Genomic DNA, 22,080 nt, shown 5'->3' with positions numbered 1-22,080 from the left:
TTTCACAGCACTTTACAGTGTGAGAATTTGTACATCGAAATAAAATGTCGGAAAGATGAAACAGAGCAGTAGTGTTGTACAAAGGGAACAATTTTGGACACAGATTTATTGTTTCAGCAATAAAACAGACCTGAAAAACCCATGACAGAAGGCAGAACAACCCTCAGCGGTGCTTATCAAACACAACAGACCATATCACAATAAATCTGACAGCGATGTCAGGCGATATGAAGTGTAAGAACTCCACATACAGCACCTTTACGTAAGACCAAACCACACCTAACCTTGAGCGGAACAACACAAGCACGCCAGCATTTCTGCTGACTGTCTGCTTGTTGGACGTTCAACTGATAAAGCACACACATACACACACATGCACACACACAAACACACATGCACGCACACACACACACACACACACACACACACACACACACACACACACTTATCTGTTGCACTCCTTGTATTTTGCCCTCACTCTATCAGCTGTCTGTTTATCCATGTTTTGTGTCTGTCTGTACCACTTTGGACCCAGCTGAAGGGTTCACTCCGCCGCTCACAATCCACCTTGCACCTGCATCACCTGTGTGTGGTTGTGTGTTTGAGTGTGTGTGAGATCACCTGTGTTTCTATCTCTCACACGTGCTTCCATCACTGAAATTACTTCAAAGGCAGCGAGAGAGAAGAGAGAAGAGAGAAGGAGGGTGGTTGACAGACTTTAAAAAAAAAAGAGAAGAAACAAATGCCGACTACTTTTCTGCTGTTCTGCTTGTCTCAGGAATGTAAACGAGTCGGAGCGAAGCAGCTCCTGTCTGAACACGCCGACACACACACACGGTTTTCTAACACTACACAGGCTCACCGAGCTCAGATCCGCTCTGTAAACATGCAGCGAGAAAGAAAATTAAGAGCCGTTTCCTCGCCTCTCCTGCATGTTACAGAGGGCCTTCCACTAAAAATTACAAGCCGTATAAGCTGTAGCTTTAAGGTGAATAGGAGGGGGCAGAATTAGCTGCTGCTGTGGGCGACGTAAATAAATCCAAACGGACATTTTTTGAGCAGCAGTTGAGAAAAAAAAATGTCATTTTATAATTTGGTTGAGCTGCCGGGTTAAAACAGGCTGAACGCTCTGCTCCTGTTACGGGATCGTCACTGAGCTTAATGTGACGGGTATAGATAGATCAAAGTGACCCAGCTTACACCAATCAACACTCATCACATCACAGACTTTGCTTCAATTTAGATGTTAAAAAAAAAAAAAATGGTCATGCTGTGTGAGTCACGTGTGTGTGTGTGTGTGTGTGTGTGTGTCTGTCATTGTCACTAGAAACGACAGGGGTGTTTCGTCACGCCGATCCCGGGCTCGCTTTAGGAGAGAGGGAGGGGAAGATGAAAGGGAAGGACTATTTTGAGAAGCCGTGATTTTGTGATGCGGACATCTTTCTCATCTCTGATTAGAGGCCGGAACTCTGCGTTCGCTGACCCGAAGATACCGATGGTTGTGACGGCATGTGTGTGTGTGTGTGTGTGTGTGTGTTTCCATTTCAGATGTGTGTCTGTATCAGCATGTTCGTCATGTTATGCAAGTATGCTGTTGGTATGAGTTTGAGTCATTGAAATAGCCATCTTTGACCGTGTGTGTGTGTGTGTATGTGTGTGTGTGTGTGTGTGTGTGTGTGTGTGTGTGTGTGTGTGTGTGTTGTAAAAATTCTAGCAGGCCTGCCTGTCCTGTGGCTATGTCACTCTGTCCTTCCTGCTGTGTGTCCTCCCTCTCGGCCACTCTGGCTCCAGGCCATCCCCGGCATGGCCATGACATTTACACCTGAACACTGAGTCTCGTCCCTACCACACACAGACACACACACAGAAAGATATATTGAAATACTCTGCTTGATATTCTGAACAGAAATGACTTCAGCTGATGAGGATAAAATGATGAAAATTTGTATAGAGACTGATCAGAGAAGACATTTTGAAATATTCCATCTGTTATTGAAGAGCCAACTGTGACTGCGGCCACAGGGAAGCTCCTCAATGACCTACTGAAGACGTCAGACAACAAGCAACTGCTGTAAAAGTGTTTGAATTGACTGGATTATTTACTTTTGTATCAGATATTTCTCCATCAGGCCTATAATACTGAAAATGACACATTAATTACACATGCTGTATAAACAGACTTTAGCCTGCAAGCAGCTGCAGTTACTCATCAGCCTAATGTTGCTGAAATCAGTGATTACTGTATTTTGTAGAGTCTGGCTGGAGTTTCCTGATAGATTAGGCTGATACTGGCCTCTATTGAAATTCATCATCGAAATAACTTGGTGTCACTGAGAGCAATCTGAGGGAACCATGTCTGGAATTGAGCAATATTTTTTGTCTGAATAAAATTCTAAAAAGAATGAAAGGCTGGAACTATTTCTCAAAAATATGCAAAAGACAGAGAGGCATCCTGCAGAGATAACGAGGACCGGGGTCCGTGCTGTGGTAATGACAGGGCCGTGGATCGAGGATGTGTAGTGTCGACTGGCTGTAGCAGCTTTTTGATCGCACATGTGGATGCATTCAGCGAGCCGCAGATGTCATGTAGGCACACAAATCACAAACCAAACTCACAGAAAATATCCTGAGGACGGGCAGACAGTTCTCAGATGATCTGGTAGAAGGGGAAACATTTCCTACGAGACCAGTACGCACACAGAGATGCACTTGATTTGATCTTGAGTTCTAGGAAAGTGAGGGTTGTCACACCTTCTCCATTGTCAAATTTAAGTAAGTGACAGCATGGCAGGCTGTAAACTTAATAAACCAGCTCTCAAAATAACCACAAAACTAACTTTGACTGAAGTGGAGACAAACAGAGGGCAACAAGTGTGTCGGCTGATTTTGCTTGCTTTTTTATTTCTTCATCTATCTTCAGCATTAGCTTCTCTAATATATAAAATGTTCTGGTTTGTTTCCTCCTCTTTGACAGTAAACTGAATATCTTTGGGACAAATTAAGGCATTTGAGGACATCATCCTGGGCACTGGGAAACACTGATCGACTTTGAGGACATTTAACAGACCAAACAACCAATCAATGAATCATGGAAAAGAATTGTCTTTTTTAAACCTTTCCTTTAAATAAAACTGGTGCACATTTGGTTCTTGGTTCTGTGTCGAGTGCATACGTCCAACCTTTACTTAACCAGAGCTTAATTCACTGGGTATGAGTGTTGTTTTCCAGGAACGCCCTGCTCCCACAGTCACACCTGGAAGTTGCCCAGTACAACCCCAGTTAACCTCAGCTGGAGCAGCCTTGTTAAAGGGCACTACAGCAGCAGTGATACTGAGGGATGTGCCGGAGCTGCTCTCTCATGGACCTCGCGCTCCAGGAGCTCTATCACATACACTGCGTTTGTTGGGAGTAGTGTGGCTTTTCATTTATGTCTTGTGCTCTCCGAGGATGAGATAATACTCTGAACAAAAAGTTCATTCAAGGATGCGTCGGCTCTCTTTCAACCGTGATAATATTTCCAAGAACTAAGCGCCCACTTAGCAGTCTGATAAAGAAAAGCTCACAGTATGATTGAAGTGCCATCAGTGCTTTGAAGCCCTTATAAAAGAAATGGTTTGAGTGATCCCCAATCCCGTTTTTATTCGCTGGGAGTAAAACATACCATTGATGATTTTGCAGGTTCGCACTGAACAAACCAACTTTCTCTGCACCTGACACACAAATCCAGATCAGAAGGACAGACCCCTGTAACCGCCTCTGAACAAGCCAAATGCTTACACTAACAGTGAAATCTGCACGCCACCATGTTGTGCATACATGTTAGTGTGCCACGCACACAATCATAACACACATACACTATCTCCACTCCCATCTCCTCTGACTGTGATTATTGCCGTCATCAACAGCACAATGTTGTGGAGAGTGTTGCTATTTTCCCCCGTCGTCCTCCAGTGTTTGTGTAATGGAGCTTAGACTTTTCCGGTTATTGTGTGCGAGCGACCCAGAGAGAGTTGGGTGGGGGTGGTGGGCTGTTGGATGGTGGAGGGGTTAGTGGCCCGAGTCTGACAGAGCGGGCAGCCAGAATATCTAGGACACACACACGCAAATACACACAATGACAGGCTGACTGGCAGTCAATCTGTCGGGGGCGGATCAGTGCGAGCAAGATGAGTACTCCCTGCTTCACTGAACGTACCGATATGAAAACATACACAAATGCATGGACACATGCTGACACACTCACACACTTCTACGGGGGGTGATGTATGTGTGTGTGTGTGTGTAGGCGGGCTGACCGACCAGGGCCGTCCAATCTTTTTCCGCTTTGATCAGGAGAAAATACACCGGATGCAGCGAGGCAGCCTGACCGGCGTTGGAAAGGGCGACAAGTTAAGTGGGAAAGAATGACTCCACAGTGTGTGACAATGACTGAAACACTGCAGAGAAGTTGGAAGTCTAGACAGCGATGAGAGAGTAGGATGAAGATGAGATGAAGAAAAAGGGGAGGGTCAAAAAAGGATGTTACTTAAGGTCTTGGGGCTTGGGATAAGTCTAACCCACGCTATCCAGGTCACTTCGGCCTTCTCAACAACGCACGCAGACGAGCCACCGCCACTCCGGATTCGCCTTTAACCAACAGACAGCGAGACTGAGGGGTGTGGGGGGGGGGGGGGGGGGGGGGGTGTGGGGAGAGAGGAAAGAGGAGGGGAGGTGAAAGGACAAAAGGTTCTGACCTAATGTTGTGCCAGAGAAGAGAGGAAAAGAGCTGGGGAGAAGAAACACTGGGAGATGAAGGCAGGAAGAGGAGGGAGGGAGGAGGAGGGGGGGGTGCCAGAGACCCAAAATAGAGAGAGAGAGAGGGAAAGAGGAAGGCAAGAACGAGGCCTTGAGCAGGGGAAGGGACGAGGCAATCTAACAGAGACGGAGAAGTCTAGGAGAGAAAAAAAAAGAGGAGAGCGGCAGCAACAGCGTCAACACACGTCATTCTCCCTTCCTCTCTCAAGGAAAGCGCTTGGCTCGCCCCCATGGCTCCCTCTCGTCTCCTGCCTCGTTCTGTTGCTCCTTAAAAGACGAAGAGGGAGGCAAGACGAGAGATCACAGGAGGAGGGTGGGGGGCTGGATGAGGAGAACGGGGGGGGGGTTGGAGGGTCAGAGAGAGGACCTCCTGTGGATCGTCATCTGCCACGTCCGTCCATCCATCCATCCACCCACGTGCAGTTACAGCAGAGTGTTGCTCCTAATTCTTAATCGCTGTTAATCCCTCTGCCGCCCATCATCTCCCTCTTTCTCTGGCTTTCACTTTCATTCCTGTCCCTCGTTGCACAACAGCCTGCCAGCTATTAATAAAGCTCAAGCTGCAGCTGACAATTATACACATTACGGATTAATCTGTTGATTATGTTTTCAATTAATCGATTCTAAAAAAAATCTTTAAAAAAAAAAAAAAAAAAAAAAAAGAAATGCATCAAATTTGGCTGATGCTTTTGTCCAAAACCCACATAACTCCCTGTCACCCACATAACAGGGAGCACTAGGGAGGATTCAGTGTCTTGCTCAAAGACAGTTTGACAGGAGGAGCCAGGGAACGAGCCACCAAACGAACCCAGAACAGAAATTTGTGAAAAGCCAGTAAAAAAAAAAAAAAAGATGGAAAAAACAGAGTACAGGCAAATTCCTGCAGTCAAGACGAAGAGATGATTAATCAATTATTACAATAGTTGTTGATTTATTGTCTCTCCATCTAATCCAGTCAATGATCCACTGAATAATCCAGTGGTTCACAACCTTTTTCGACTCAAACCCCTTTAAGCAAAGCACTGTCTTGGTTTCATAAGTCTGGTTTGTGAGCACTGCAACAGTGATGTTTCCTTTTTTCCGTTTCATTTGAATAATTTCACAGTGAAACTATCAACTCCTACACAACACAAGACAATCATAAGAATGTTTGCCTGTCAAAAAATATGTTTTTTCCTTCTTTTCTTCTTCACCCAGCAATGAAGATTCAGACATTATTCCTCCTCCACAAAACATTTCGGGAGCTTCACACCAAAGCAGCATTCTTCTAAATGACTGTAAAAACAACAAAGTAGGGAACTTGTATTAAAACAGCCCAGAAAAAAACACTAAATGGTTCCATACAACAAGTCCTGAACACACTGGATCCTACATTTCCCATGATGCAAATCAATAGTGTGTTCTCCACCAGAACCCGTCTGCCTTCTGAAGGCCCATAGATTTTAACACAGAATCAAATAATATCTAGATTAAAATCGATTCAATATATCAATTAATTTAATATACAACTTGGTGACATCATCATCCTCATTACTTTCAAACCAACTCCTCCAGAGCCACAGAAAACTACATATTAGTGTTTTAACAGCCTGAGCAGTGACTAGTGATTATTCCATATCAAATAATCTGCCAGTTAATTTCATTTCATTTCATTTATATTAATAGATTAATCATGCTGTCTATAAAATGTAAAAATTTTAATCAAAAACAGCCCAAAACCACAGGATTCATTTAAGAAGCTGCAACCAGCAATTTGACCTTTTAATTTCTGCCTCAGTTCCTCTTCTGTTCTCCATTTTAAATCTCACCCTTTGCTTTTCCCAAATATCATCATCGTCATCGTCAAGGATAGTGTAACTGTACACAACGCCTGAGCGAGCACAGAGTCAAACACTGCAGTCTCATTAACTGGTTTCTTCCTGACTCTTACATGAACTGTCAGCATGCATGACTCCAGTAAAACTGCGGTGTTGACAGTTATTGTCTGAAATGGAGAACTTAACACACTGCCAGAGGACTGTGAGCTGTAATGAAGAGAATATATTGTGAGGGCAGACGGGGCAATGGGTCTGCACTGAGCAATTAACGGAGTGAAATGGAGCTGTGAAGCTTTTATTGACATCTGTGTGTGTGTGTGTGTGTGTGTGTGTGTGTGTGTGTGTGTGCGTACTGACCAGTGAAGAGGTCTCCGTTGCTGTAGGCCTTGCCGCGTCCCTCCTCATCGTTGGGCACGGCCGACACCTGCTTGGCCGAGGTGCAGCCCATGGCCTCACACTCTGACACCTCTCCTCATCGCACTCTCACCTGGAACGAGGACAGTGACAAACATGGTTAAAAAAAATTAACAACGCCGCTGTTTTGTCGTTTTTACGATCAACTTTATAGACATCGCGTCTCAAATGTGGGCTACTGTACTGTTTGCTCAGCAGCTGTTCTGCTTCACTCCAAAACAAACTGGGTCAATCAATGTAAAGTGCCTCATACAGTGTTTGAGATTTGCTTCTCCTTCAAAGAGGACACGCAGATCTGCAATTTAGTCGATTTCAGAGCAGGCTCTTAAATGCTTTTTTCATCTGTTTATAAAAATATGTTTGGAGATCTCATATATGACTCCGAAGCAAGAAACCTAAAATTATTCGCCCTCACCTCACGGTGGTGTCTATCTCACACCTGGTGTTTAGTGCCCCAACTGTAGTGGAGGTTGGGTGATTATAGAAAGTATTAATATAAACACGTTGCAGATTATTACTTGTATCACTATTATTAAGAGTTTCTTTTAGGTGTGGAGAGCAGGAGCAGCAGGGCGACCCAGCGGGGGAATAAACAAGATGGTCTGGTTGAAAAGAACTGCAATTAAGGTTGTGTTTTGATTATATTCATATGAAATAATAAATACATACACTGTTTTATAAAATGCCATTGAGTATTCAATTAATTGTTCTTAAATGTCAAAAAAGGTTTAATTCCCATCCCAAGCAGCCAGAGCAATATAACAACTGATCTTTTCCCCGACATGATCTTGTGCTACATTTCATTCTTATAACATTGATATGATGATGGTTGTCTATTATACATCTAGCAGAGCAGGTTAGCATTTAATTGTTGTCATGTTTGACCCATCCAACCAATGTCAGTATACCATTCACTCTCCTTGCAGTTTGTTTTGATCTCCGCCAACTCCTGAGGAAAATATCAGGGGCTTTAGCCGCTAAATGCTAAATTATGTTTACCAGCTTGTTTCTAACATCATCTGTCCACTGTTTGGTGCTGGACAGGTGGTGTGTAGCGGGTTTATCAGAGCTCTTTTTTAAGCTTGAAACAGCTGTCTGCTGTGGCTGGAAATGGGGTTGTTGACAATGATTCAAATAAGTACTGGAGTAATCAGTACTAAAGTAAGTTGGGGGCCAGAAAAACAAAACAATAAGCTAAAAGTAGGGATAGAAGGATTATCGGTAAGGCCGATATTCAGCATTATTCCAGTTATCGGCAGCTGCAGTTTTTTGGCGCTGGAAATGGAAATACTCGGTACTCAAGTGCAATACTCGAGTAAATTGTTTTGTAGTCACATTCTGTTGTTGTAAATCAGTTCCAATTATTAGTTTGATTATCAATAAACAGTATCAGCCCTGGAAAAATGAAATTGGTCAATCACTTTAGGTAAAAGATGCTAAATTGCTTTGTATAGCTTTTGGGAACTGCAGAGTCGGCAGATAATTCAGTTAGCACAGTTAGTCACTTGATCCCTTGTTTAATATGACATTTTTAATCACTGCAGCTTTAAAACAACAAATACATCTTTATTCCGTCAGCTATATAATAATTCCAGCATCGTTCTGAAACATTGTGTTTGGCCTGAATCAGCTTTGTGTCCTCAAACAGCTCCCACTTAAAATCACGAGGACGGGCTGAAAATAAACCTCGCACTTCAGTATTATTCGGAAAAAGGAGGAGAGAAAAACCCTCCCAACCAGAGGGCCAGCTGACACCAAGCTGTGAACGTCCCTGTCAGTCAATCACACGCAGTGTCACACACATTACACTATAGATAGTCCTCATGTCACTCACATATGCCATATGCTGTCATTGACACAGCCCATCTGACTGCTGCCTCATACGTAAAGGCACACATACACGGACACACAAGCCATTGATTGCCCATCACCAAAATGAAGTCTGCAACACTGGTGCATAATTGAGAGGAGGACAAGGACAATCTTGGATGAAGAGAGCAGAGAGTGGCTGGAGAGGCTTTCTGGAGAGGCAGCGAAGACAAAGAAAAGGAGGAAGTAGGTGGGGGACAGGGGTGAAGGAAAGGATGTAAAATAGGTGGGATAGAAAGAGGCTAGAGAGAGAAAGATGAGTGTAGCGCTTCAAAAGAGCGCCGCCTGCCCCTCCTCCCTCCTTCAGTGATCCTCGCAGCGTTTGAAGTTGACAGGAGGCCAGTGTTTACGCCTGTGTTTAGGCTGCCTCCATCTCTCTGGACACCACACAAAGTGCCAGGTGTAGAGGACGCGGGGAGTGGCTACTGTATGATGGATGCTGTAAGATGGTTGTGACCATACTCCATGTTGCTATGTTACTGTAATCTAGCTAAACTGTTGGCTTGTTTATAATCCGTCTGGTCTTTGTGAGTGATCACGTCTTTCCCTGTCAGACCTCACTGTAGCGCTGTCTCCACGTCAGCAGTGGTGCGGTTTATCCAAAACTCCAACTACCGCTCAAATGTTTGAAAAGAATTAAATATTCATTCTATAATCAAAGAGCAAACTTCCAAATTTACTCTGTCATAGTGCAACAGGCGCTGCCTTGTACAGCAAAGTGAACCCTGATCTGTTGCATGTCCTGCTCTCCTATCTGGAGCCTGAACAAAACTTGATTTTTTGAGGCTGCTACATTACCAATACTTCAGATTTGCTTTCGTCTGATGACGATATATCTGCCAGCATTCACATAAATAAACACATAAGTTTTTGTTTTAATGTAGGGTTGTTGAAATAAATGTTATTTGCATGATGTAATATCTACAGAATAATGACACCATCTGTTTTTAGATGGTTCCCCACTTTCACTGTGATGTTTTGTCTGCAGCATTCAACATTTAGACCAAAGAGCTAGTGACAACACCAGTGTCACCCAGCACACTTTTTTCTAGAAATGTCAAAAACTGGGGAAACACGAGTCGACTTTTATTTTGAAGTAGGTCAGTCACAGAAATTGTAATGTGTTGAGCGAGTTTAGCACCGCCAATGTGCCGTCATCAAAAATGCGTCTACAGAGCGTAACGGACATTTACTGCATTTGTTAACAGTCGATCGTTTGGCTGCACAACCCCAACTTCTCAGTGAAGTAACCAACTCCTTTTACCTCGTTAACATCATCAGGCTCCTTGTTTGCACTGGGTTTAAAGATGAGATGTTGCCAAATAAGCACATTTCCAGGAAGAAAGCTTAGCCACCATGTACACAATACCAGTATATCCACGAATATGTTAGCTTAGCCAATGTATTGATCTAGCTTCAGTCACACCAGTAAACTAAGCAATTGTTGTTTTCTTTGTTATCTCAAAGAGGAGAACAAATCAGACAAATAATGACGACAACAAACCATCTGGGAGGAAAAGCTTGTCACTCGAGTGAGGTAATGAAGGTACGCAAATGACAGGAAACCGCATAGAATCCACAGTGATCTTTAGCATTTGCTAATATGGGTTACAAACAAATTTTAATGTGTTCACATTGGATTTCTTTTGCAACCTACTATGAGTACGGTTGTTATGGTGGGTAAAATGTTATTTGTTTTTAATCAATTATCCTTTTATTCTGCAGTAGATGTGTGAGCTGTGTGTATGTTCAGTTCAGGATGAGGGAATCTGTGTATAAATATTTTTTGTCAGCTCTCCAGTCTCCAGGTAAAGCGACATTAATCTACGGAGCATGAGCAGAGTTTACACATGAATTCTCAAAGGGCCCGCAGGTAAGAGGCGCCTGTGCCTGGTGAGCTTTGGATGTGTGCGGTTGTGTCACCTGTGGCCTCAGCTGTGTGTGTGTCCCAGTCTAGAGAGCAGCTTATCAGCCTGTTCCAGGCAGCCTGGGACAACTCTTACTACGACCGCCGCTCTGGAACAACTCAATTACGGCACACACACACACACACACACACACACACACACACACACACACACACACACACACACACACACACACACACACACACACACACACACACACACACACACACAGCCGTGCACAGCTGGATGGCTCTAAATGCTGTCTCACGTCACATGTCGTCGTAAAGAGACTCCAGCAGCAAAGTTTCAAAAATAATCTCATCCGGCATAATCTGTCTCTTGACAGAGTCGCTTTAAATAAGGATTCTGCACTGAGGAGGATGAGGTGTGTGCCCGGAAACACTGCCGCGGGGGCGCGTGTTACCTGTCAGAGAATCACAGCACAGTGTAGCAGAGAAGAAAGAGCCAGAACGGGCTACAGAGAAAGAAATTGCAAACAGAGAGAGAAGATGAGAGAGGCATCAGTCGTGTTTCTCTTAACTCTGGGCTATTAGCGTAGAACTGATGTGAATATTAGATTAGCAAAGCACAGAGACTCCCTTCTGAAACCAGAAAGAAGTGCACTGAGAAATGTGAGCAGCTTTGGTAGATCTTAACTTTCAAAGGGTCTCCAGTGTGTGGGCAGCATCTGTTTGAAGGGCTTTGATTTGTGTGTATTGAAACATCAAATTGTGAGTAGGAGCAGGCTAAAAATAGACCTCGCAGTCCCAGAGCCATTGTTGTGTGCAGGGATAATGCTAGGCTGTGTGAATCTGTAAGCCAAGCTGCTATTACTTTGGTTATACATATAGGCTACAGCTAGTGGGCAGACTATTACAAAAGCTGAATACACCTATAAATAAATAACAGCGGGGCCTGTAATAAGGCCTCACAATGGCACAATAGTCAGTGTTGAAATTCAGTGAGTCAAGATGTCAGACATAGTGTGTTTTGCAAGACACTGGTACCAGGCCAGTGGGGTTTGTTTTGTGTTGCTTGGTTTGATGACAGACGCAACTAACAATTATTTTAATTGTTGATTATTTTCACAATTGATCGATCAGTTGTTTGGTCTATGAAATATCAGAAAAATTGGGAAAATGCCTTTCAGTGTTGCCTAAATTCAAAGATGTCCTCCTTAAATGTCTTGTTTCGTCCACAACCCAAAGATATTCAGATTACTGTCAAAGAGGAGGTTAACAAACCAAAATATTCACATTTAAGCAGCTTGAACTAATTTGGACTTTAAATAAATAATCAATTAATAATTTATTTATTTATTTATCAAAATAGCTGACCAGTCAGACTGGGTATTTGAGGCAGAGGGGGCTTAGAGACAGAATGAGAAAACAGACGTGTTTTTGAGCATTCAAGTATGTAAACCTATTCTAGTAGTGACCAAAAATCAAAATGATGAATCTAAACATGAGTATAATATGTCTCTTTTAAAGATGCATGATGCAATGACAGTTTTAATGTTCCCACTGTAAAAGGTGACATGTTCCTTATTCAGTTTTCTTTCAGTGAGATGTCATAATTATCTTAAAAAAATAAAAAAAAGTATATATGGTCTTAAAATTTCCATCCAAACATTTTCAAAGAAAATTGTAATAATGTTGTTGAAGCAAATGCTATGATAAAGTAGCGGTTCCCATCAAAAAAAGGTAGGAAATCAGAAAAAAAACAAAACTTTTGCTGCATTAAATTATGTTTATTTCTGCCTTTTCTCAGATGTTGGGTTGATTTTTTTGGTAAAAGATTGTCTGCTTCTTCTCTACCACGCCTCAAAAAATTCTTGAAATTAAAGAGTCAGACATAGGAAAATTGCTTTTTAATGGAACTGCTCACAACTTAGTCATTCACTGAACAGAATCTGCTTTTGGATTAAAAAGGAGGGAACCCGCTGCAATAAAAAGGACACTAAAGGCTCAGGAGTAGAACACTCCTTTGCATCCATTTTACTCTTTTGCATGCATTTCACTGTACAATGAGACCAGAGCATACGCTATTTAGCGTCCTAGTACTGTGCACTCTTCTTACCCAATGAGCCACTCAGTGCCACATGCGAGACCACAGTGGGGCGTTGCACCATGTTGATTTAACCCACAGGACAGCTGGACAGCTAAGAGCTCGCCTACTCCTGCAGACTCTGAAGTGTGTCAATGGGACAAAGCTTAGTCTGGCGAGTCAGCTAAAGACCCTCACATCGACCAACTCTCTCCGGCTCCTGCTGTCACACGCACAAGATGAGCCAACATGATCTTATAAACATCACATCGCCTGAGGGGGATAAGAGTTCTTAATACCGACTGCCTGGCACTCAACCACCTCAGGATCCACGCAACTTGCTCCAGATGCTTAACATTCATCACGGGCACGCTCGCCAAAGCAAAGTAGTAGCCTAATTTAGAGATATAAATAATGCCATGATGTCAGCCTGTAGGTCTTGCGTCATTTCTAGCTCAACTTACACCAGATCTGGCAGAGGTCCGTCTCTCTCAGCGTGAGTGGTCTAAAATATGTCGAAACTTTGATCCAAGCCAAAGGGCTCCGACTCTCTTAAACGCATGAGAAGGCCAAAAGGAATCCTCAACACATGGCAAAGGACCAGGCCCTGAAAACGAACAGGATTTGGCAAACACACAGGCTTGCCCATGCCTGCATACCTGGAGGTGGGACGTGACCTACTCTGAGTCGTGTGAACAAGCACTCTTTACAAGTCAGTTTGTCAAAGGAGGAACTGCGCAGGGAGATGCGAAGCATACATGCTTGCATAAACACACACACAGAGCACACAGGCTGAGCAGTGTGCAGCGTGAAGGTTGTTTCTCAAACATAGGGTTGTGCCAGAGGCAAGCCGAGCGACCACGGAGCCCGAAAAACTGGCTGAGCAAGGGTGAAAGAGAGAGGAAGACTAGGAAGACACGCTGGGAGGTGTGACAGGTTTTGTATTTTGTATGGATTTGATATATCCCTCTTGGTTTATCACTTCCCAGTCGTAAGGCTTCTCAAGTAGGAGTGCCTGATTGTGATTCAGCTTCCTGGTATGAAAAGAGATTTAAAGCCTCAAGGGGGAAGTGATGACTCCAGCCACGGTCAGAGCCACAGGGAGAATCAAAGCTGCAGGGTAGGTCTCTCACAGCGTACCCACATGTGACAGAGTAGAGATTCATCATCTGCTTCATCATGCTGAGCAATGCTCTGCAGGTCTGAGCTGCTCTGTGTTAAATCGAAGTGGACTGAGCTGGTCAGTGCATTGCAATATGCTAGTGGGGCTCTCATGACAATGGTTAGAGATAAGGTGGTAAGAAAACCACCCATATTTTGACTCACCTCCTGATCAGTTTAGTTGGTGGATGACTAAACAGAAGGTCATGCTCATTAAATCAGATAGCGTCTCTGGCTTTCTTCACTTGAGGTTAATGTTTAATTTCATAAAAATGTTTTGATAAGGTTTGCTGTGTAAAACCACTGAATAGGGCCGGGCAAAGCGAGCATGTATCACAACCGCCATAACGTCAGCACAAAGGTAGACTTCCATATAACATCTCTGGGTGTATTAAGCAATCGCTGGCAATATTCAGTGCGAAAGTAAGATTTTTCCAGCCACATGTCAATATTTCTATGTTAAAAACCCACACACATTCTACTCAGCCTTTAAATTAAGTGTCTTCTCAGTACTTTAGAGAAAAGTGTCACAGGAAAATTTGTGTTTAGGATGACATTCCCAATGTTTGTTTACAATAACTTCTGGGCAGATAAATCCTAGGTGCCATATTGCTTACATAGGATTTAATTCTCTGTTTTTCCCAAAAGTGTATGAAACTTGTTCTTCTGAAATGTTTTGTTGATGCTTTAATGTACTAACATTTTTACAAACATCCGGCTGGAGACCTTATTTACACGTTGAGGCATAGGCACAGCTTAAGACCACTGTAAGCCTGAACTTTTTTCACTTTAAAGTAAATACTGATTTCACAGTTTTATTAATGTAAAGAAATGACACCATCCATGTAGAGATCGGCTCTCCATGAACCTCACTTTCACATTGCCATTCGGCACCCCTGCAAAAATGAGTGACAAATTACAATACAAAAGGAAGTGTGGATGCCTTTTCGCAAAGCAAAACAGGAAGAGGCATTGTTTTCCCTGGTTGCTATCCCCAGGTTACAGTGAAAGAACTGGAACAACTGTGGAAACTCTCCACTGCAAAAGAAAAAAGAACCCCACTGCTGGAGGAGGCCAAGATGGAGAAAGAGGGAGAGTGACAGAAACCCGAGGTAAAACAACACGTGAACAGACGGGCATCCACTCAGTGGAGAGTGCTGGTGTGGTGTCAAAAGTCTGTTTCTCCCGGTTATATGTGCTGCCTCTTACCACCAGGACTAGAGATGTTCCAAACTGGCATTCTTTCTACTAGATCAGTCAGTAACAAAAACCTGCTACTTATTAATACAACCGAATGTTTCACTCTTCCTTTTTATAGAACAGAGGTTTCGGTTTCCAGGTTGATTTTAGATTCTAACAGTTGTGTTTTGGGCTTTTGAAAGTAGCCAGGCAGTAGCCGTGTCGCTAATGCAAATAGTCCAAACAGCGGCGGTGTGTCTTTACAGTTTCAGCTGAAAAGGACAACAGAAATAAACAAGTTTGCCGAGTTCACGCATCTCTGCAAAGCAAATTAACCGCTCATTATCTACCCAGGAGTGACGTCAAGGTAATTCTGTCCAGTTGGTTGGGCCTTATGCCGTCTGTCCTTCGGCAAAGGTCAACACGGGAGTGGACGACACGGATTAAATCTTTTATCACAGTTATTTTATCTCGGAAAATATCAGTAGAACTCATGATGGTTAAAAAAAAAAAAAAAGGTCCACCGGTGACCTAGACATATTTGAGTGACAGCTATCGCAGTGTAAACAGTATTGCAACATCTCTGACGGCGGACAAATACATCATCTCACTTTCAAAACACACACAACCCTCGTGCAACAGCAAATGCTTGCACCCTACATATTCAACGGCGCGCTCTCTCGGAGCGAAAGTAAAAATCAAAAGTGTCGAACCTGAAGCTGCCTCAGTAACACTCGCCTGCTGTTTGCTGCAGTGTGTCCACTGTGTCTTTGCCTGTCTTTGTGACAAAGCAGAGTCTCAGTTCCACTCCTGGGCCAATGCGCCATAATATTTACTCAAGCCAGGCAGTGAATGCTGCACCTCTCCTCTTGTCCCAGTTCAAGCACTCCATCAGTCTGACAAGGCTGGGAAGCCATGCCAACACGCCGGTGGACAGTAAAGGTTTCTCCTGAGTGGTCTGCTGCTGCCTTAAGTGTGTGCTCTATTCCCCCTCTCTCTGCCCGCTGTCTGCTGTTGTAATGAGAGTGACAAGTGGTCAGAGCCAGAGGTAGATACAGGCTCTTCTGTTCTGTGACAATGAGGAGATAAACTACGCATAGCTGAGGCGTGTGCTGGTAAAGAAATAGGAGCAGCTTTGTTGCTGTTACATACATGTACTCTGGCAAGAGGCCTGTGTTTTCACTCCGGCCCCATAAAACCAGTTGAGCTGAAATTGAGACGTCTGCACGGCTCTTACCGTTTCCTTTTAGAGGAGTCAGACTGAGAAAAAAGGATGAAACAAAGCAGCGGTGGATGAGAATATCAGTAAGGGCAGCCTGATTTCAGAGGCTAGCACAGAGGTCTAATTGAAATGTGAGCAGAGCAGGGCCACGTCTCGGTGTAGGTAGAACCAAAATTATACAAAAACGGATTGTTCCAGCTCATACAGTCTAGGCTGGGGGATAAAATGTCTCCTCTGAGGCTTATTACTGCCTGGCGTTTGTACCATTGGCTTCTCAGGAGCGAGACAGATTCCCCTGAAAGAGCAAAAGTAGTCATGCCCGTTTCATTCCCTCCGCTACCGCTCTGTTGTTCTGCTGCTTCCAGTTGCGACTGAGGTAAAAGCAGGTCAGAGCCTGAGGTGATTGGCGGGTGAGGAGGAGGAGGATCAAAAGGGTGGAAATGTAACTGAAGAAATAGTTTGGCGATTCTGTGGCTTCAACAACAACAGAGTCTGTAGAAAATGCAGACCGAAAGTACAAAGGGCTGCTGCTAACTGCTGACGTCAGACCTATAAAAAGGTGTTAAGCATTGTGGTTTATGCTTTTACTATCATTCCTTTTATGTATACAAGCACGTGTGAGTAAGTGACTGATCATCACGTTTGCCAACAGACAACTGCACACGGCTGACAGAGCAGGCCCACTCCAACACAGCAGCCACACAAGGCCAAACATGTTTATGCCTTCTCGTCCAGATCCATCTTGAAACTGCTACCAAACCATCCCACAACCGGAAGAAACAAAAAAGAATAGCAGTATTAATATTCATTAGAAATAAATATCAATCTCTGCGTAATTGGCGAGCGTGCTGCAGGATAATTGGCAAAGCCTTTTCGGATCTGCGCAGGAATCAGCCACGCTGGAAATGTTTGGAGCCCTTCTCTCACCAGCTAGCTGCAGATGAATCTGTGTTTCACGGCTCGACGCGGCTGGTGTGATATAACATCCACAGTGTTGTTCTTTCACATGCAAACCGGCGCTTCTCCTCGTCCATTATCCTGCACACTGGCACGCAACGCCGCGGCGAGGAAACCTTTCATTCAATAGACTCTTCGACAGGTTTTAATCAGCTGGCCAAGAGACTAATGACACTGAACATGAGGAAATTATAATTCACAGCCTGCTGACAACTGCTGTGCATGCTGAAATCACTCATCACGATTTACATTAAAAAAATAGCTTAAAAACCATGACGATGTCTGCATGAGTGCGTCGAGGTGAGGAACACACCTTTATGTGTCACATGAGACCAGACTCTTCATATCTGACAAAGAATTATGAATCTTGTTGTTTTGTAATCACAGCTTGCCCAAAACGTATGTTTCACAAATTCAGAGCAGAAACAAGTAGACGACGAATCAATTACTGAACAGACAGATTATCAATGAGGGACCACTTTTAGAAACAGTTAATTGTTTCAGTCATCTTTTCAAGCAGTGAATGCCAAGCATACGCCCGTTCCAGACTCAAATTTGAGAAATGAACACTTTTTGGATGTAAAGTCGGATGAAACAAGCAGACTGAGATGAGCTGTGACGAATAATGGAATCGTCTAATGACAGAAAATGATCATCAGCAACTGTTTTGATAACTGATCAGATTTTTCAAACCAAAATGTCAAACATTCCCTGCCTGCAGTGTGTTAAATGTAAATATTTACTCTTTTGCTCTGTTTCAAATAACTGTCACTGAAGTCAAAGCAAGACATTTGAATATGTCACCTTAGGGTCTAAAACAAAATGATTAATCTTGAAATAAATCAGCAGATCAATCGGCAAAAAAACAATTAAAGCTGCTGTAAGCATGATTTTTATTAGAATTACTGTTAAATAGCTCGTTGTTCCAACATTTAACAGTAAACAGAGTGTAAGAGTAGTGTAAGAGAATATAAATCTTCTGGCCTTCCTGCCCACTTGATCCAATCAGGACACAGAACTCCATAAAGAGGCGGTCCTGTCTTGATCCTCCTGTTCTGGTGTTGCAGTGTTCCCAGTGACAGCTCATACTACCAAACAGGCCAAGTGAGAAAAAAGGCTTGAAAGAAAAGAAAGAGGCAAAGACAGCGAGGTGACGTAGAGAGGAGGGAGGGGACTGCTTACTGCACAGGGAACAGGAAGTCAGCTTAAAACAACGGACAGCAGTAGAAAGGTCATTAGTTGACATGATGCAGCTGGAAGTTGATGAACAGAACTAAATTATTGGTCTGCCTTTGACTGCAGTAGTCAAATAGAGCCAATATGTCAATTCACATCAATGTTAACGCATCAAGGAAAATCAAACTCTACACGCTTAATGTAGGCACGTCATGATTTCTAGTATATCCCGTCTAGAAACACAACTACAATGAAAAATGAAAAAGGTGACACATCAAATATCACATTAACTAGAATGGCACAGTGCATACCTCCACCAAGGCCCAACAGTCCCCTTTAATTCATTCAAGCCGAAGCTGATATAAAAACTACAGACCTATATCGCTCTACATTTCAAACTGCTTAACCATAATTTAAGATCATCAGATTTAGGATCTACATCAAATCGTACCGATTCATAGATACCAGCCACCTAAATACGCTTGATTCAGGAAAATCCTGCAGTGTTAAAGAGAGTGAGAAAGAAATCCAAATCCATTCCTTCATCTGGATCCACATCAAAAAGTTAACAGGATCTATTCTGGGCCGAGATGCATCATCCATCTAGGTTTTGTGTAAATCCATTCAGTAGTTTTCCTGTAATCCTGCTGACAAACCGATCAACAAACGGACGGACGGACACAGGTGAAAACACAACATCCTCGGGAGATGTATAGTGTTGACGCACAGAATCAGACGAACAAAACGGTCTCAGTTAGATCTACGCTAAAACTGTCAGACAGTTGTGCACTTGTTATTTTCTTGTCACTTCTATCACCTGTCTCCATATTGACTGTACGGGTTATTATTGTAGGTTGAACGCTCCACGTCTTCCCTCACGTCAGTCGATCAGAGGACTTGTCATTATCTCTGCAGGATCAGGCCTGCGAAAGATCCTATCGGAGAGCATTTTAGGTGGTGATGGGAAACAGATGCATTCTGTGTGATGGGAAAACATTGTGCAGAGATTCTCACACACACACACACACACACACACACACACACACACACACACACACACACAGTGCTTCAGAGCAAGAAGAAGAGATAAGAAAAAAAAAAAGCTGGCAGGCTGAATGAGTACTGTCCCGTCCTGACTGGACAAACTGCACTGTAAACACAGTCAGGGACACGAGCACGTAGAAGCTTGCAGGCATGCAGGCTGCACAGCTAACCCCTGCTGACTCAAAAGACCACCAGCCCACATCCACTGATCTGCACGTCCACTGCAATGCAGACCCAGAAATAACAGAGCACATCGTTGAACCACACAGATGCAGTTTCAGGGGTTTTCCTTGCTGCATAAAAAACTAGCTCCAGCTTTGATTATTCGATCAGGTAGAGCAGACTGGTCGGCCTGGCGCACACACACACACACACACAGAACCCGGAGGGATCATGTTGTGCTGGCCTTGTGCTTCCTGCACTGCCGTACAGACAGCCTCATTACACCTGACAGCTCTGAGAGAGCACGACCACGCAGAGGACGCAAACTGCATGTAAAAGACGGTCATGGGAACTCCCACGCCCACACACACACACACACACACACATACACATACAAACAGGCAGGGAAGACATCCTGGTAACCATGGAAACCCATCCACCACCACCTCCTCGCACGGTGACATCACAGGTGTTGCATCATGACCTGAACGGGGCGCCAAATAATCACCTGACCCTGCCGTTTAACTAGCATGAGGTGAGGTGGCCACAGGTGGACGGGCCCGGCTGTTGATGATGACGATGATGATGATCATCATCATCATGATCATGATGATGATGGAGGGGACGAGGAAGAGGACTAAGAATAGATCTCCCTGCCTCGGAGAAACAGACTCAGAGAGAGAGAGGAACGAGGAAGACGAGGAGGCGGAGGAGGAGTGAGACTTGTGCTTTTTTTTTCAGTATCTTTCGCCAGCCACCGGAACCGTGAGCCATATGTGAGCAACGACACACACCAACACACACACACACACACACACACACTCGCTCTCTCTCTCTCTGAGAGATAAGCAAGTGAGGGAGGGTGGGAGAGAAAAGCAGATGGAGGCAGATAGATGAAGACAGACAGATAAATCAAGCAGGGAGGGAGGGAGGGAGGGAGGGGGGACACTCACTCACTCACTCACTCACTCACTCACAGGATTGCCGCCACTTGTAACCTATAACCCTCCGGCCCTCCCTCCTGATGTAAGCTGCTGGTGACAGGACGCCGTGGCTCCGTAACGCCGGGCCACCACAACCTACTTTCACGCCAGGGCGCCGCACAGCCGCCAATTGAATGTAATGGATGTGGTTGTTGTTTGTCGACCACACTACAGTGGGCTGACGGCCATATGGTACATCCAAACACAGCAGACATCGTCTCTCCTGGTGTCTGACGGAGAGAGAGTGGGCAAATTTTTTTTGGAAAGCAGACTGGGGCGAAGTTTGGCCTAATGAGCTGCAAATGAGTCTGTATATCAAATCTAATTCTGGCTGCAGTAACTCTCCTAACATCATCCCAGCAGCTTCCCCTAAGAAGGTAGATGGTTTTCTCCCATCATGCTGTGGGAGCTGTGGGTCAGCAGCAGCAGGAGCAGCAGCAGGAGGAGCAGGAGGAGGAGCAGTAGTTGTGGTAGCCCCTGGCCCCGGCCACAGAGCTCTGTCCCGGCTCAACAGCTGTGTCCAGCTGCGCTACACCGACACACTGGGCGCTTTGTTCCCAGCAGAGTTGTAGGAGAGCAAAACTGTCTCCGTGTGTGTGTGTGTGTGTGTGTCCACATTTAGTTTCATTTCCATAAAGGTGAACGGCCTGTAAGCCTCCTCCAGCGGCTCGGATCCGTTGCTCCGGGTGGCACACACAGCCAACCAGGATGTGTGGAAAAATTTTGAAATGCGCTGTCCAAAGCCCCGAGCACACACACACACACATATACACACACTCTCTCTTAAACCGTCTCTTTTTTTGGAGCACTCTTTTTTTCTGTCGCCAGTAAAAAGAGGTAAAGCTCGGTTCGCGTTTTTTTCGGCGACCACCGGCAACAACAACAACAACAACAACAACACAACCACCACCACCAACAACCAAACATCGACAGATGCGAAGCCCCACGGTGTGCAGGAAGGAAAGCGCCGGGTAATCACGGCACACACTCAGGAAACAACAACAAAAGAGAGACAGAAAGCACGAGCGGGAGCGTGGTTTTCACTCGCGGGAGAAATTACACCTCTGGGAGACGATTAAAACCCAGTTAAATTCACGCGTGTACTTACTCAGATGAACCGGTTCCGCTCGGTCCACTGGAGGATAGCCGGTCGGTCTTCCGGGCTGTGAGTCGGGCGGGAGCTGCGCTATGGAGACTGGAGAGAGAGAGAGAGCGAGAGAGAGAGAGAGAGAGAGCAGCTCAGAGCCTCGAGGACTGAACGTAAACTGTGGCTTGCGTCATTTCACCAGGATGCCACTATTGCGCGCAGCAATGCAGCCATCTTGCCGAGGAGTGCCCCACCAAGTCAG

The 22,080-nt window shown here is 44.5% G+C and overlaps 1 protein-coding gene across 1 annotated transcript in view; it reads right to left on the bottom strand.

Moving 5' to 3' along the window:
* The window catches only part of LOC115591017 (uncharacterized protein C1orf21 homolog), a 30,689-nt gene extending 8,609 nt beyond the window's left edge, over positions 1-22,080 (bottom strand). The window contains exons 1-2 of the mRNA XM_030432590.1: positions 21,840-22,080; positions 6,969-7,098 (exon numbers count right to left, since the gene is read on the bottom strand). Coding sequence (XP_030288450.1) covers positions 6,969-7,059 — 91 coding nt within the window. The 5' untranslated portion in view covers positions 7,060-7,098; positions 21,840-22,080. The remainder of the gene's footprint in view (positions 1-6,968; positions 7,099-21,839) is intronic.

The sequence above is a fragment of the Sparus aurata genome, chromosome 11 (genome assembly GCF_900880675.1).
Source record: "Sparus aurata chromosome 11, fSpaAur1.1, whole genome shotgun sequence".
Classification (NCBI taxonomy): Eukaryota; Metazoa; Chordata; class Actinopteri; order Spariformes; family Sparidae; genus Sparus; species Sparus aurata.
Note: the sequence above shows the minus strand (reverse complement) of the source record. Positions and strands in the feature narration are given on the sequence as shown.